The sequence below is a fragment of the Terrapene carolina genome, unplaced genomic scaffold (genome assembly GCF_002925995.2).
Source record: "Terrapene carolina triunguis isolate 2854851 unplaced genomic scaffold, T_m_triunguis-2.0 Scaffold833, whole genome shotgun sequence".
In the NCBI taxonomy this organism is placed as follows: domain Eukaryota; kingdom Metazoa; phylum Chordata; order Testudines; family Emydidae; genus Terrapene; species Terrapene triunguis.
The window spans coordinates 878,610-892,036 of record NW_020665184.1 but is presented as its reverse complement, the minus strand read 5'-3'; the positions used below and the strand labels follow the sequence as shown (position 1 = coordinate 892,036).

General features: G+C 55.0%; 1 protein-coding gene across 1 annotated transcript in view; it reads left to right on the top strand.

The window, feature by feature from the left end:
* NFIX (nuclear factor I X) overlaps nucleotides 1–8,045 on the top strand; it is an 82,729-nt gene extending 74,684 nt beyond the window's left edge. The window contains exons 4-6 of the mRNA XM_026660583.2: nucleotides 4,388–4,503; nucleotides 6,999–7,139; nucleotides 7,980–8,045. Coding sequence (XP_026516368.1) covers nucleotides 4,388–4,503; nucleotides 6,999–7,139; nucleotides 7,980–8,045 — 323 coding nt within the window. The remainder of the gene's footprint in view (nucleotides 1–4,387; nucleotides 4,504–6,998; nucleotides 7,140–7,979) is intronic.
* Nucleotides 8,046–13,427: the final 5,382 nt, after the last annotated feature.

Sequence of the window (13,427 nt, the reverse complement as noted above, 5' to 3'; positions counted from 1 at the left end):
CTAGGGGCTGCTACCAGTGCAGGGCGGGCAGAGTCTGGCAGGGCACCGGGCACAGCTAGAGGCTGCTACCAGCGCAGGGCGGGCAGAGTCTGGCAGGGCACCGGGCACAGCACTGGCTGCAGCTCTCAGTGCGATGGTCCCCAGGCCTGACCGCTACGTGTGATGCGCCAGCTGCCCGGCCAGGGCTCGGCTGCTTTCCCTGCCTAGGTGCCCAGTTTGAAAGGTCCTTTCACAGGCCCCGGCCGTGTCAACACCGCGCCACAAAAGCCGTCTTTTATTCCTTGTTTGTTTTCATTTCCCAAGGCAGGCGGGAGGCCGGCTGTGCCGGGGGAGCCCTCCCAGCGCGAGACAGGGCTCTGCACCTCCCCATCTGCCCCGGGGGGGGTTATCCCTCCTCTTCCTCGCCCCCGGGTCGGCCGTCCAGCCGGTTGGACCAGTGCCTCTCTCCGGGCCTCGCTGGGCTGGGGGGAGGGGGGCTGGGTTTAGGATGGAGGGGGGCAGCGGGGGGCGCGGGAATCAACGGGACCGGGGGTAAGGGGAGAGCGTTGCAGCTGCAGCTCAGCGTCCTGTGCCGGAAGTGTGGGGATCTGGGTTTTCCGGGTCGGGAGAGCAGGTTCCGGCACCCGCCGGAGGGAACTAACCCAGTCGCTTCCTTCGTTTGCTCCGCGTCCGTGAAATTAACCGTAAGGATCGCGGCCTCTAACCTCCGCTAATGACCGGCACGAAAGCCCCAGGCCAGCTCAGTGAGATCAGAGGCAGTTCCAGCCGCCCAGCGGGGGTGAAGAGCCAGGCCCACGTGCCAGCCAGTGGCGCTGGTTTGGAGTCTCACCCTGTGGGGTTTGTTTGGGGGCCGATGGCCGCGCTCCTGGGCAGAACGCCCCCAGGCCTGTTGCTGGGAAGTGCGGCTAGGCTGTCTGCAGGGGGGGGATCTAGCCCCGGGGGCGGAACAGAGAAGTGAGTTTGACTTTCTCAAGCCCCCAGGGGTCCCAGTTTGATGTTGTCCCGCCGGCCGGGTCTGTCACTGTTCAGTTGCCCGAGGACCCCCCCTTGTGCCGGCCGTGTCCTGTGGCCAGGGACTCGGCACCTGATTGTTCCAGGGCTCTGAGTCTGGGCGTCCCCGCTGGGTGTGAACGGCCGGCATCTCCACAAGTCCTGTCCCTTGATCCCAGGCCTTCTAGCCGCCGGGGCTCCAGACCCGCTGCCCATGGGTTCAAGGTGACCCCAGGATGTGGGGGAACTAACCTCCCCTCCACGGTCCCCACATGAGAAGTGGATCATCTCTGTGTGTCCCAGCTACGCTCCTGGGAGACTCGCTGCCTAGGTAACCATCCCTCCAGCTGTGCCCGTTCATACGGGGGCCAGCCCCGGCGTAAATAAAACGCCGCCCGGGGGAACTCCACTTTGCCCACCATCTGGGAGCTGTATGTCAGGGTGGCTGCGGGCGGCCTGCATAATGGCCAGGCTTGGGGAGTGGAGATGCCAACGCACCCTTCTACCAGCCAGCCATGACTCTGTACCCAGCGTGGGACGCGGTGTGACGCCACCACGGCCCCAGGGACACCCTGTCCTGACCCCCCGGCTCCCGGCGTAACATTCCTGGCGCGGCCTGGCCAGTGTCCACAGAGCCCCCTGGAAAACGAGCGGCAAGCGGCTGCCTTGGCCTGGCGGTTTGGGATTCTGTAGTTGGGTGCTGGGAAGGAGTCATTGCAATCCGGTGCCTGGCACCGGGCATCTTTAAAGGTAGCGCGGGGGCTCTCGGCGGAGACGCTGCCGCCATCTTGTGATACCTAGGGCAGAGGCAGCTTGGGGAAAAGCGCCTTCTGATTTTGGACCCCGATCCAGCCCCCCCCCGACCCACTTTCCACAGCCGGCGCTCTCGGCCTGTGCCCCTGGCTGCGGCGCAGGCAGACGAGTGGGGCTCCGCTTGTCGGTTTTGAAATGACCAGTTTGCAGCGCCTCCAGAAACGTGGAACTTGGTGAACGCTGCATTAGCGTGGCCACCTTGGAGATGGTGACGAGAACCGCCCGGGGGAACCAAACAGCCTTTGGTGTGTTCGGGGGGCTCATTAGAACCGCGCTGCTTAGAACAGAGGTTGCAGTTTTGGTAACGAAACCCAATAATCGGTGCTCAGCCCAAAGTGACGGCCCGGCTGGGGCGGAGCCATCTACTACTATTCAGAGGGGAGGGAGTGGTGTCTGTTGGGTAGAGCAGGGGGCTATGGAGTCAGGACTCCTGGCTTCTCTCCCCGCTCTGGGAGGAGGGGGGTTCTGAGGGGGGGCGGGGCTGAGGAGCGGGGCGGGGACTGGGAGTCAGGACTCATGGGTTCTCTGCCAGCTCTGGGAGTGGGGGGGGGCGGAGGGGGGGCGGGGGGTGGGAGCCAGGACTCCTGGGTCCTCTCCCGGATCTGGCAGTGGGGGGGAAATACTAGGCTTTTTCCTGCTGTGTCACTGACTTGCTCAGTGACTGTGGTGGGGTCAGTCCCCTGCTGGGGTGGCCGGGAGGGTCAATTGTGTGCGGAGCGTCTGGGGACTGTGGAGAACAGGGGCCTTGGAAGGAAGCGGCAGGCGCCCCCCTGCCCCCTGCGGCCTGGCAGCGATACAGCCTGAGAGGCAGGGCAGGGAATTGCCCTTCTGGGGATCGCTGTCCTGCCCCGTGTCTCGGCAGGGTGGGGCCGGGCCGCAGGCCAGCATGGCGCTCGCTTGCCACGGCGCTGAGCCCGGTACAGAATGCAGCCGGCGCAGCTGGCCCGGGTGCCCTGCTCTCCATCGCGTGGCCGTCAGCACTGCGTGGGGGGCTTGGCTGCCCGTGACCCAGCATCTCTCCTCCCGCAGCCGCAGCTTCGGGCCCACCCGTCCGTTGCCCTTGTGCAGGGAGATCTCCTCCTACCAACTCTGAGCTGACCCTGGCTGCTGGCTTCAGCCTCCGGGAATGTTACTGGGGAAAGGGACCAGACCCGGGATGCCAATGGACCCGCACCCCAGGACCTGTGGTTTGTGTTGAGAACATTTGGTTAAGCTTTACTGAGCTCTCCCTACTGTTTGTGCTCTGCCCGTTCCCGTTCTGGGGAGGCAGCGAAATCCGGGGAGGGGGAATGGGGAGGGATCCAACGGGCCCCACCCAGGGGGTTCCCAGGGCTCCGTGTCCCCAGCCCCCTCAGTTGCTTGGAGAAACCAAACGACCTGTTACGGGCTCATTCCCCTTCCCCCATCGCTGATCCTTTGACTCAATTCTAGATTCTAATGAGAAAACGGGACGAAGCTGCAGAATTCAGATCCTAAGCCCAAGCCTCTGGTTCATGGGCTGAGGTTGGGGGGTGCCCAGATCCAGGCCCACTAATCCATGCTGCTTCCAGAAGCTTTTCTGCTTCGCCTTTCGCCCGGCTGTTGGCTCTGGAAGCTTTGGGGCCGTGGCGGAGAGACGCTGAACCGGATTCTCCAAAGGGCCGATGAGGACAGAGGCACGTTTGATCTTAGCAAATCAAAGTCTGGCTTGGTCCCTTTTAATGTCCAGTGGGGTATTTACTCAGAAATTAGCGTTGATCGTGGGTTGGGTCTGCGGCTCCATCCCGATCAGCCCTTCCGAGAAACCCCCTTGTCCCCGATTGCCCCTTCTCGCACGCAGGAACCAATGAGTCAGAAACGAGCGGTAATATTTATTAAACATGAACGCGCTTTCCCAGTGGCTTGCAGCTTGTTGGAGCTGGTGTGGGTCTCTTGACTGGGGGCAGAATTAAAGAGATACAAACTTCCTTCCCTGTTTTGTTCTCATTGGCACTCATGTAACATCGTCGGATTTTAATGCCTTCCTGGTTTGTTCTCCTGCACTTTGCGACACGTGTAAATTGGATAGCAGCGTCCGTCCAGATCTGTGCAGGCGTAGCTCATCAGGACTGGCCCCAGTACGGATCGTTATAGGACTTGCATTGATTCCCGCCTTTAGATTTACCAAATATGCCCCTCCAGATTCTCCAGGTGCCAGTGACATGACTTCAAAATGCATCAAAAGTGCTGCAATTTTAGATAATCCAGCAGAAATCCCTCTCCTGCTCAGCTGCAATTACCCCATAAATTTCAAATGCCTGGGGAAAAATGATCCATGCTACTAACATGAGCAGTGTTATTATTGCATTAATAGAATTACCTGGGGGGTTGGTTTCTATTAATTATATTTGACACAAATTAGATTAATTGTGGTTTGATTTTTTGTCCTGCTCTCTATCCCTAACCGCTTGCTTTATTCTTTCCTGAATCCAAGCTAGTTTTCTTTTCTTGTTTAATTATGTTAACGAAAATATCGAAGTCGGGTCGCTGGATTTGAGAGCTCCTGGGGGCACGAGAGGAATGGGTTGCGGCCGTGTGGGCGCTTGCCGCTGTGGCTTACAACTAGACTTGGAAGGATTTGACTTTTATCAGCAAGTGTCGGTAAGCGTCGATTTCGCAGAAAAAATGTTTCTGTCGACGATCCTCGAAATTGGCAGCGAGGCCAAGTACGAGGACGGCTGCGTGAGAACATATGAAAGTTTTCTTTAAGGATATTTACTTTGGAGATGTGGATTATGGTGATGACAGTTTGTGTTTTAACGGTTAGAAAGCTTTAACTCTTTGAATCTTAGCGTCTCCTGTCATTATATAATTATTGATTGGGCTCCCCCCCCCGATTGTCCCCCCTGATTTCCCACAACTCTGAAAATTTAAATGGATGAAAATACAAAAAGAAAAATGCTAAAACTCGTCATTTTGCACAACTCTGAACATTTAACTTGATAAAAAATAGAAAAAAGGCTTAAAAATAAACATTCATATTCTATCGAAAATGATACAAAAAACGGAATTCTGCCAAGCCTATTTATAACCAATGCTGATAAATCATTAGCGGGTGGAATGTACTTCTGGATACGTGGAAAGCAAGCGCCGCTGAGATCAGGAGGGGAGAGCCGGAGACTGGGCCCCAAACTCCTGTGTCCTCTGCACCAAGTGATCAAAAGTCATGAGTCAGGCCTGCAAAAAATAACAAGATGTTTAAAACCAGTCCTGGCTGGCCATGTTTCTGAGGCTAGGTCTACACTACAGCGGGGGGTCGACCTAAGATATGCAACTTCAGCTACGTGAATAGCGTAGCTGAAGTGGCATATTTTAGGTCGACTTACCTGGCTGTGAGGACGGCGGCAAGTCGACCGCTGCCACGCCGCCGTCGACTCCGCTACCGCCTCTTGCCGCGGTGGATTTCTGGAGTCGACGGTAGAGCCATCAGGGATCGATTTTATCGCGTCTTCACTAGACGCGGTAAGTCGATCCCCGATAGACCGATTGCTACCCGCCGGATCGGCGGGTAGTGAAGAAGTGCCCTGGAAGTTCTGCTGAAGCCCCAGCCCCAGCCGCCGGGCTCCCCAGCAGAAAATTGTGAGACTGGCGTTAAAATCATGAGATTTCTTTAAAAATAATTAAGTGGAGGGTTTTTTTCTTTCCCTTTGGGGTTGGGCCTTTACAGCGGCAGCCAATTCACATTTTCAAGCTCTTCTCTGCACTGACAAGGCCTAGAAACATCTGTTTTTTGTTAGATGAAAGCTGAGAGCCTCACTTTATCCCAGGACTCCAGGAGCTGGGGATTTAAAAACACCCACCCAGTATAGCGAGATCATTGGCAACACCGCAGCTAGAAGTGACAGGCTCAATGTGGGTCCTGTCTGCCCCTTAGAATCGATGATGTTAAGAAATACTAAATCGGGGGTTCCCTTTGTTTGCTCTCCGACCAAGTTGGGACTGGGTGAACTTTTCCCAAGACCTGTTCCCGGCACTGCCACTGGCCTGCTGGGTGACCTTGGGCAAGTCACTTTGCCCTCCTGTGCCTCAGTTTTCCCACTGTACAATGGGGACAATGCTGCTTTGTAATGCGCATAGAGATTGCCAGGTGAAAAGTGGGAGATAAGAGCTAGGGAATTAATAGTCCTGTTATAGTTTACTTGTCATGAAAGCTTTGATTCTCACATCACCACGTGACTCCAGCAGCTGGGGCTTTTAGAGAAACACCAGCCATGGCAAGACTCACCATAAAATCGCGAGGGGTGGCTGCCCTGAGATTCTATTTGTATCCCTGATTCTTCAGCCGGCTGCGGGGGTGGAGAGAATGCTGTGTTATCACCGCGTGAATTTCCAGGAAAAAGGACAAAAACGACAAAGTCTTTAAAAGGCCCAGCCAGCACTTGGGAGCAGGCAGCTAAATTTAAAAATCCATCGAATTGTAAAAATAGCCAAGGGAGCCTTGTTTTTCTTCGCAGTGCCAGGAGACGGGAATTTGCCTGGTGAGCGTCGTATTTCGGGGCACTGCTGCTTCGAGCGTGCAAAGACCTGTTGGATTGGCTTGGCCAGCGCCGGATTGTCCCCTGCTGGTTCTTTTCTGGTGAGATGCCCAGGGCTGGGTCAGTGTCTCACGTAATAGGCCGTTCTGCAGCCTGCTACCACCGCTCTGTCCAGCCCTTTGCTCTTAGTTGATACCCCTTGGGCCACTCCCGGGGCTGATGAGCTGGGGGAGCAGAGTGGATTGCCCCAACCCCAGGCCACTCCCTCCCTGATAGTCCCCAAGGAGCTCTCAGCCCTGGACTGGCCTCACTGCTGGGTTTGTTGGCTTTTCTCTCTGGAAGTAAAAATAATTAAACTTGCCTGTGCCTCAGTTTCCCCATCTGTAACATGGAGGTTAACGATCCTGCCTCCGTTGTAAAGAGCTTCGAGATCTGTGGCCTCAAAGCCCTAGATAAGCACTAGGTTGTGACTATGATGTGTATCCTGCAATTCCCGCATCCTCACATGACTCCAGCAGCTGGGGCTGCAAGAAAATCACCAGATCTGGGGAGCCATTTGCTAAGATCGAGAGCTGGGTGTTAACCCCTTCCTCTCCGTGCCACGGAGGGCTACAGCGCTTGCTCTCTTTTATTGTGGGGCTGAGATGGTGACAGTGGATTGTGCGGCCGCTTTGTCTAACTCCTCGGCTCTGTACCTTGCAGCAACACGCACTGTGCACAGAGCAAGGGTCTGCCAAAGTCAGCAGCCAGTTCGGCCTCCCAGGGCCAGATCCTCAGCGGGCGCGTGTCCAGGAGGAAGGGGAGGGAGACATCTCGGAGGGGCGTCCCTGCCGACAGCCAAAGGTGTGTTCTTAGCTCGGGTTAAAATAGCCGGGAAGACGTGGCAGCTTATGTTCAACCCCAATCCGCCCTGTAGGTGTGAATAGGGTGACCAGATGTCCCGATTTTATAGGGACAGTCCTGATATTTGGGGCTTTGTCTTATGTAGGCGCCTATTACCCCTCACCCCGTCCCGATTTTTCACCCTTGCTGTCTGGTCGCCCTAGGCGTGAACCCGAGTTAAAAGCTCCCTTGCTGCACCTTCCCTGCGGTTTTCACCTGAGTTAAGGACACCCCTTTTGCTGCAGTGGTGATCTGCCCTGAGGGTCTCCGCGTGTGCCTAGACCTGCGTGTGCTCGTCGCTGGAAGGGACCTCGAGAGATCACCTGGCCCATGGCCCCGCACCGAGGCAGGACCAAATAAACCTGTTCCTGACAGGGGTTTGTCTGCCCTGCTCTTAAAAACCTGCCCTGCCAGGGCCTCGGTCACCCGGGCAGTGCTCCGGTAGCTTTCCCGAATGTCTAACCTCCATCTCCCTCGCTGCAGATGAAGCCCAGTGCTTCTTGTCCCGCCCTCAGTGGCCGTGGAGAACAATTGATTCCCGTCCTCTTTATAGCAGCCCTTCACCTATGGGCAGAGTTATCAGCCCCCCTCCATCCTCTCCAGACTAAACAAGCCCAATTCCGTCAGCTTTTCTGACCCCCGGATCCCTTTGTGGGGCTCTTCTGGGCTTCTTTCCAGTTTGGCCCGAGTGGGTGTGTTTGCATGTGCACACGGACCCTGTGTTGGGCGTATGCCACGGGTTACACCACTGCGTACATTTCAGATCACTCGTGTAAATTGCCTTAACTCCGGACTTCGCAGCTGAACTGGCTCAGCGTGGTCTTGTCCAAGGAGCACCGTGGGCTGGATCTGGGGAGGGTGGAGTGACTCCCCTGGGCTTTGTGGATGCTCAGATGTCTGGGGAAAAGGCCCCATTGGGGCCAGATTTCCCAGCCTCTACAGTCAGGGCTGAATCTTCCAGAGAAGCCTGCTCCCCGTCGGCTCCTAAGCAAGGGCCGGGTTTCTCCTGAATCTCACGTAATGGCTGGATTTTCTGAAGATGCAGGGCCCGAGCTAGGCGGGTTCTGCTGGTTTGGGAGCTTGGAGCCGCTTGGCCCTCTGGCCCCACCTGAGCGGGTGATGCCCTTCTGAGCACCAGTCCCTGGGTTTCCGTAGGTCGAACTTGGGGGCTTTGAGTGAGACACCTGAATAAAATGGGCTGGTTTTCAGAGCATCTGCGGCTCCCGTTGCCATCAGTGGGTGCTCCCTGACGATCAGCCCATTCCATCCAGGGCTAACTTCAGCCGCTCGGCGCGCCAGCGCCAGGCCTGAGCCACGCCGGCAGCATGGTGGGAGAGCAAGGTAGCTTCCATCGCCACCCTCGCGGGCGCATCTGGCTGCAGCAGGCCGGTGCTGGCAGGCAGGGTGGGACGCCTGAATGCCACTGAGGTGGCTTTGGAGTGCAGGAGCATGGCAGATTCAGGCTCTGTCTTTGCCAGGTGTACAGAAAGGCACGGCGTTAATATCATCCCGAACTTAAGCCGGTCCCTAGGGATCCAGCACTTCCTACCAGGTGTAGTGCTTCCTGGGTGAGGAGTTCCATCAATCCGGGTGGGAAATGTTTGCAGGGTCAGGCTATTAGGTTCTTTAAGGTAGAACCTTTCGCCTTCTAAAGTTCCAAGTATACCTTTGGGCACGTACATGAATAAGCCACAATAATGCTGCGCATGGCAAATTAAAAATATAGCCCAGTACCCTGCCGGTATGGTCCACACGCTCCGTGGCTTTGATGCACTAAATCCGCCTACGAGCCCAGGCGGTAGCAGCAGCCGCTGATCAAAACGCAGACTACAGATATGAAATCGCCACCTGAAAAACCCATGGCAGACAACAATGCTGCCATGCTTCTTGTGAGAATCCAATCCGGCATGAGAACGCCGGCACAATTCAAACCCACGAGTGTGGCGGTAAATGGACCAGGAATTCGATACGGTAGATCCTGCCCCTGGAATCTACTCCAGTGATCTAATACAGATCACAAGGCTGAGACAAAAGCTGTGAGTGTGTGAGAGACAGAGACAGAGAGAGAGAAATTAAAGCGCTCTGAAAAACAGAATTTTCCTTCGGCGGGAAGTTCTGACGTTCCAAAAGTTGTTTTCGTTCTGAATCAGAATGTAAAAGTTGGACATTTGCAATGTCTTGTGGTGCAGAAAGGCCAAAAAATTTCAGTTCAGGAACATGAGAATGTTCTGGTTAAATAATGTTGAATTGTTTAATTTCGATAAGGTTTCATGTTGGTAATGTTGAAACATTATGCTACAGTATTAAATCTAATATTTTAATAGAATAGAAAAGCCAACATGACATGAAGGGGAAAAAAGTTGAAAGAAAACGTTTCAGGATTATTAAAATGAAACAAGAAAGTTTGAACTGATTCGTTTTGACACTTTCTCATAAAAATGTCATTGAAATTGACATTTTCATGAAAAGTTTAGATTTCAGCAAAACTGCATATATATATTTATTTGATTTATATATTATCTCTACATAATATAAATCTTATGTCTATAAGCTGGCCATATCTTTCGTGTTACAAAATATTTCTATAATATGGTACAAAAGTATCATCTCTCTATTAGAATGCTGCCATTATGTATTGGCATGTATTCTTGATACCTTTTTTACCATCCCATAGAAATAATTTATAACACAAAAGATATGGCCCCACTTAATGCAAAATCCTTCGCCTTTCTGGAGCATGAGGTGTCCTGTATCCAAATCTATCCACAAATCTAGCCCAGTAGGACATGGCACAAAATTGCTGATATTCCGGATGGGAACAGCTCTGACAGTGTGGCTCAATATCTCATTAGAATGCCACGAAAAGCCACTGCGGGTTAAATGTGTATCTAGGATCGGATCTAACCTTTGCATTGGGTGTATTCGGACGGTCGGCCTTGAAACTAATGGAGTTGCTTGTGTTTAACCGGCGTGAGATAGGAATGAAACACTAGGGGCAGATTCTGATCTCGTTTCACATTAGCCTTAATCCTGGGCGATCTTCCTTGGCTTGAGTGGGGTGACACCCGATTTTCCCCATGTCAACGGAGATGCAAAGCAGCGCTGTTGCTTCTCTGTACATCTGGCTCCCTCCTACGAGCTACGATTTTTTTGCTCTACTCCTGTAGAGACGCGGTGAAAGTGGCCCCCTTAGCACGTGGGGCTGTGGTTTCTCGGCTATTGACAAAGCAGAAAGAAGAATATCGGCGATAAAAGATCCCTGCCGTTCTCTGAGCATTCCCCGATGAACCCCGGCACCCCGAAGGTGCTTCACGTAGCTGGGGTGGTGACCAGGGTTAGAGCACCGGCAGTTTGTGCAGGGCCGGCCTGGTGCGTTAGCAATCAGCTGCCCTAGAGAGCTTCCTTTGGGCACTGAAAGAGATGACCCAGAGAGAGGCGCTTGGAAATGCCCAGCGCCAGCGCCAGGCTCAGAAGCAGCAGGTGTCGCTTTAAGAACATGATTTGAAGCAGGGATGTGCTGGCGAAAGGGGCTGGCTCGGTAGCCCAGGGGTGGAAACTTCCGTGTGTCTCTCAAGGGAAAGCGGAGCCGGCCCTGGCCTCGCTGCTGCAGGGATATGGCGTTTGGCTGCCTTGTCCTGCTGGGAGCTGGACTGAGATCCAGCCAACTTGGTTCACCTCCCTCCGCCCGAGACAAAGGGCGACTTTCAGAAGTGCCCACCAGGGTCGGAGCTGGGCCGGCCACCTGCAGAGGAAAGTCCAGGTGGTGCGTTTCAGAGCCAGGCTTCACAAGTGCCATGCATCACCCAAGCAACGATGTCTCCTTTGGGGGAGTGTGAGGCTGGGGGTGGATGGGGTCTGAGCTGGGAGCTGTATGGAAGAGGGGGCAGTATCCCCCCGGGGTACCTCCCACACGGGCACAGAGATGCCATGGAGAGAAATGCCCACCTAACACGCTAACATCACGTGTTCTGGCACAGCGCTCCGCGCCAACGCCCGCAAAGACACAGAGACAAAAGCCGCAGGGGGGCAGAGGCGCCACGCTCTGGCTGAGGAGCGGTGGGGTGGAGACACATGCGCAGAGTCACGCGTGCACACCTACAGCTGCTGAGACACACAACCCCCACCCCGTCTGTGTGTGTCTCACACACAAACCTTCCTCGCATGGGGGGAGCCAGTGCGCTCAGGTGTCCTTGCTGCCCCCTTTGCTCCCCAGCAGCCCCCTGCTTTCCCGGGCCTGGCCCTGTGTATTTTTCTGCTTGGCTGGGCGTAAGCTCCCCTCCCAGGGCTCTCCTCAGGCCGTCTGGCTGCACGAGTGCCCCGGCGGCGCGTAGGAGCTGGGCTGTTAGCAGGTGTTTGCTGCTGCTCTTAGCGGCCGGCCCCTTTCCCAGGGCACGCCAGCTGCCGGCAGAGGTGCGTGGCGACAACACGGCCCCCGGAGAGTTCCCGGGCAAGCAGCTGCCCCCGCCACCTGATGCACCGTCTGCGGCCCTGGAATGCCACGGGCACTGGAGCAGACGGGCTCCCTGCTAGCTCGGCTCTCAGTGGTGCCCGCGCGAGCGTGTGTGTCGGGGCGTTCTCTCCGGGGCTCAGACCTTGCAGTAACAACCACCCCTTGCTCTGAGCAGCTGGAGGGCTCAAGCGCATCACAAACCAGGGGAGTACCAGTACCTCCTGCCCCTCACTGCTACATCTCCTAACCCGGCCGGGCCGAGCAGGGACGCCTGAGCCCTGGCTGGGCATCAGGGTGGGGAGGCAGGTGTGCGTTGTCCTAGATCCCATACGTTGGGGCCCCCCGCCAAGCGTCCCAGCTCCCAGGTTTGCATTCAGCTTGCAGAGCAGGGCAGCCAGGGAGTGTTCACTTCCTAGATACGAAGGCCAGAGATCTGCCGGCCTGAGCTGCCGGAGCCACCGGGCCCTGAGCCCGGTCCAGTTTGCACTAGGAAGCGGCCCACCTGCTTTGCCAGATTCCCAGGGCTGGAGAAGCCCCCATGCCCCGGTTTTCCCCGGCCCAGGAGGACAGACCCGTGCTTAGTGGTCCAGCTGCACAGTTCTGCCGGGGTTGGCGGCGTGGGAACGGGGTTGTGGCTCAGGCTGAGTCCGGGAGGTGGCTCTCTAGTAAAGTTTGCGTTGAATTTTGGAACCTGGCATTTGTGTGGCCGCCCCAGTCCCCAGCCTGCTTGGCACCCGAAATGGGTGGGGGCGGCAGCATGCTGGGCAAGGCGCTCTGGCTCTGCTGACAAGCCAGTGCCAGCTTGGGCCCCCTGTGTCTCTGCACGGGGCTCAGAGGCCACCGTGCGCTCTCCCTTTCTGAACCCACCGGCCTTGCCATCGACCTGCTCTGAGGAGGCCACGGGCAGGCACAAGGGCCGCTATTGGGCAGCCGTGCCAGGCTGGCCGCAGAGGAGCAAGGGTCAGAGAAGAGCCAGCGGCTGCAAAATGCATAGCGGGCACAGCTGCAACCCCTCACCCCCCGGCTGGCTGTGCCCTCTGCTCAAGTGCGACTTTTTAAGGTGTTTTTTAAAATCATTTTGGAGGTGGCATTTTAATTTCTTTAAAGGCAGCATTTTAAGGTGGTATTTTTATTTAAGGTGGTATTTTTAAGGTAGTATTTTTATTTTTTTAAGGTGGCATTTTTATTCATTTAAAGAGGTATTTCAATGTGGTATATTATGTCAAGGTGCTATTTCTATCCATCTAAGGAGGTATTTTAGGGTAGTATTTTTAATTGTATAAGTGGTATACAATTTGAGGTGATATTTTATTCATTTAAGATTGTATTTTAAGATGGTATTTTATTATTTTAAGGTGGTATTTTAGTTGTTTAAGGTGGTATCTTTATTTCAGAAAGAAGCTATTTTTTTAAAGCAGTAGTTTTTTAAAGGTGGTGCTTTACATTGTATGGCAGTGACTAATCTGGGACGGCTCCTTTGAAAACTGGAGCCTTCGTTGTTAAGGTGGTATTTTTATTTGTTTCGTCAGGCATGTGTAAGGTAGTGGTATTTTCTGAAGTCGGTATATTCTTAAGGCAGGTTTTATTGCTGGGCTGTTGTGGGGATGGGTGGTAACGTCCTGGCCAGGGTACGTCTGGGGAAAGAACTCGGCTCTACCGGTTTGACTGATACAAGGGGCAATGAGAGTGTGAGACCCTCCTGTTTCCCGGTTGGTGCAAAACCAGCCTGGTTTGACATCGTCATTTTAGCGGGGGGGCTGCGGGTCGGGAGTGAGGGGCACTGGGATTGGGAGGGCAGG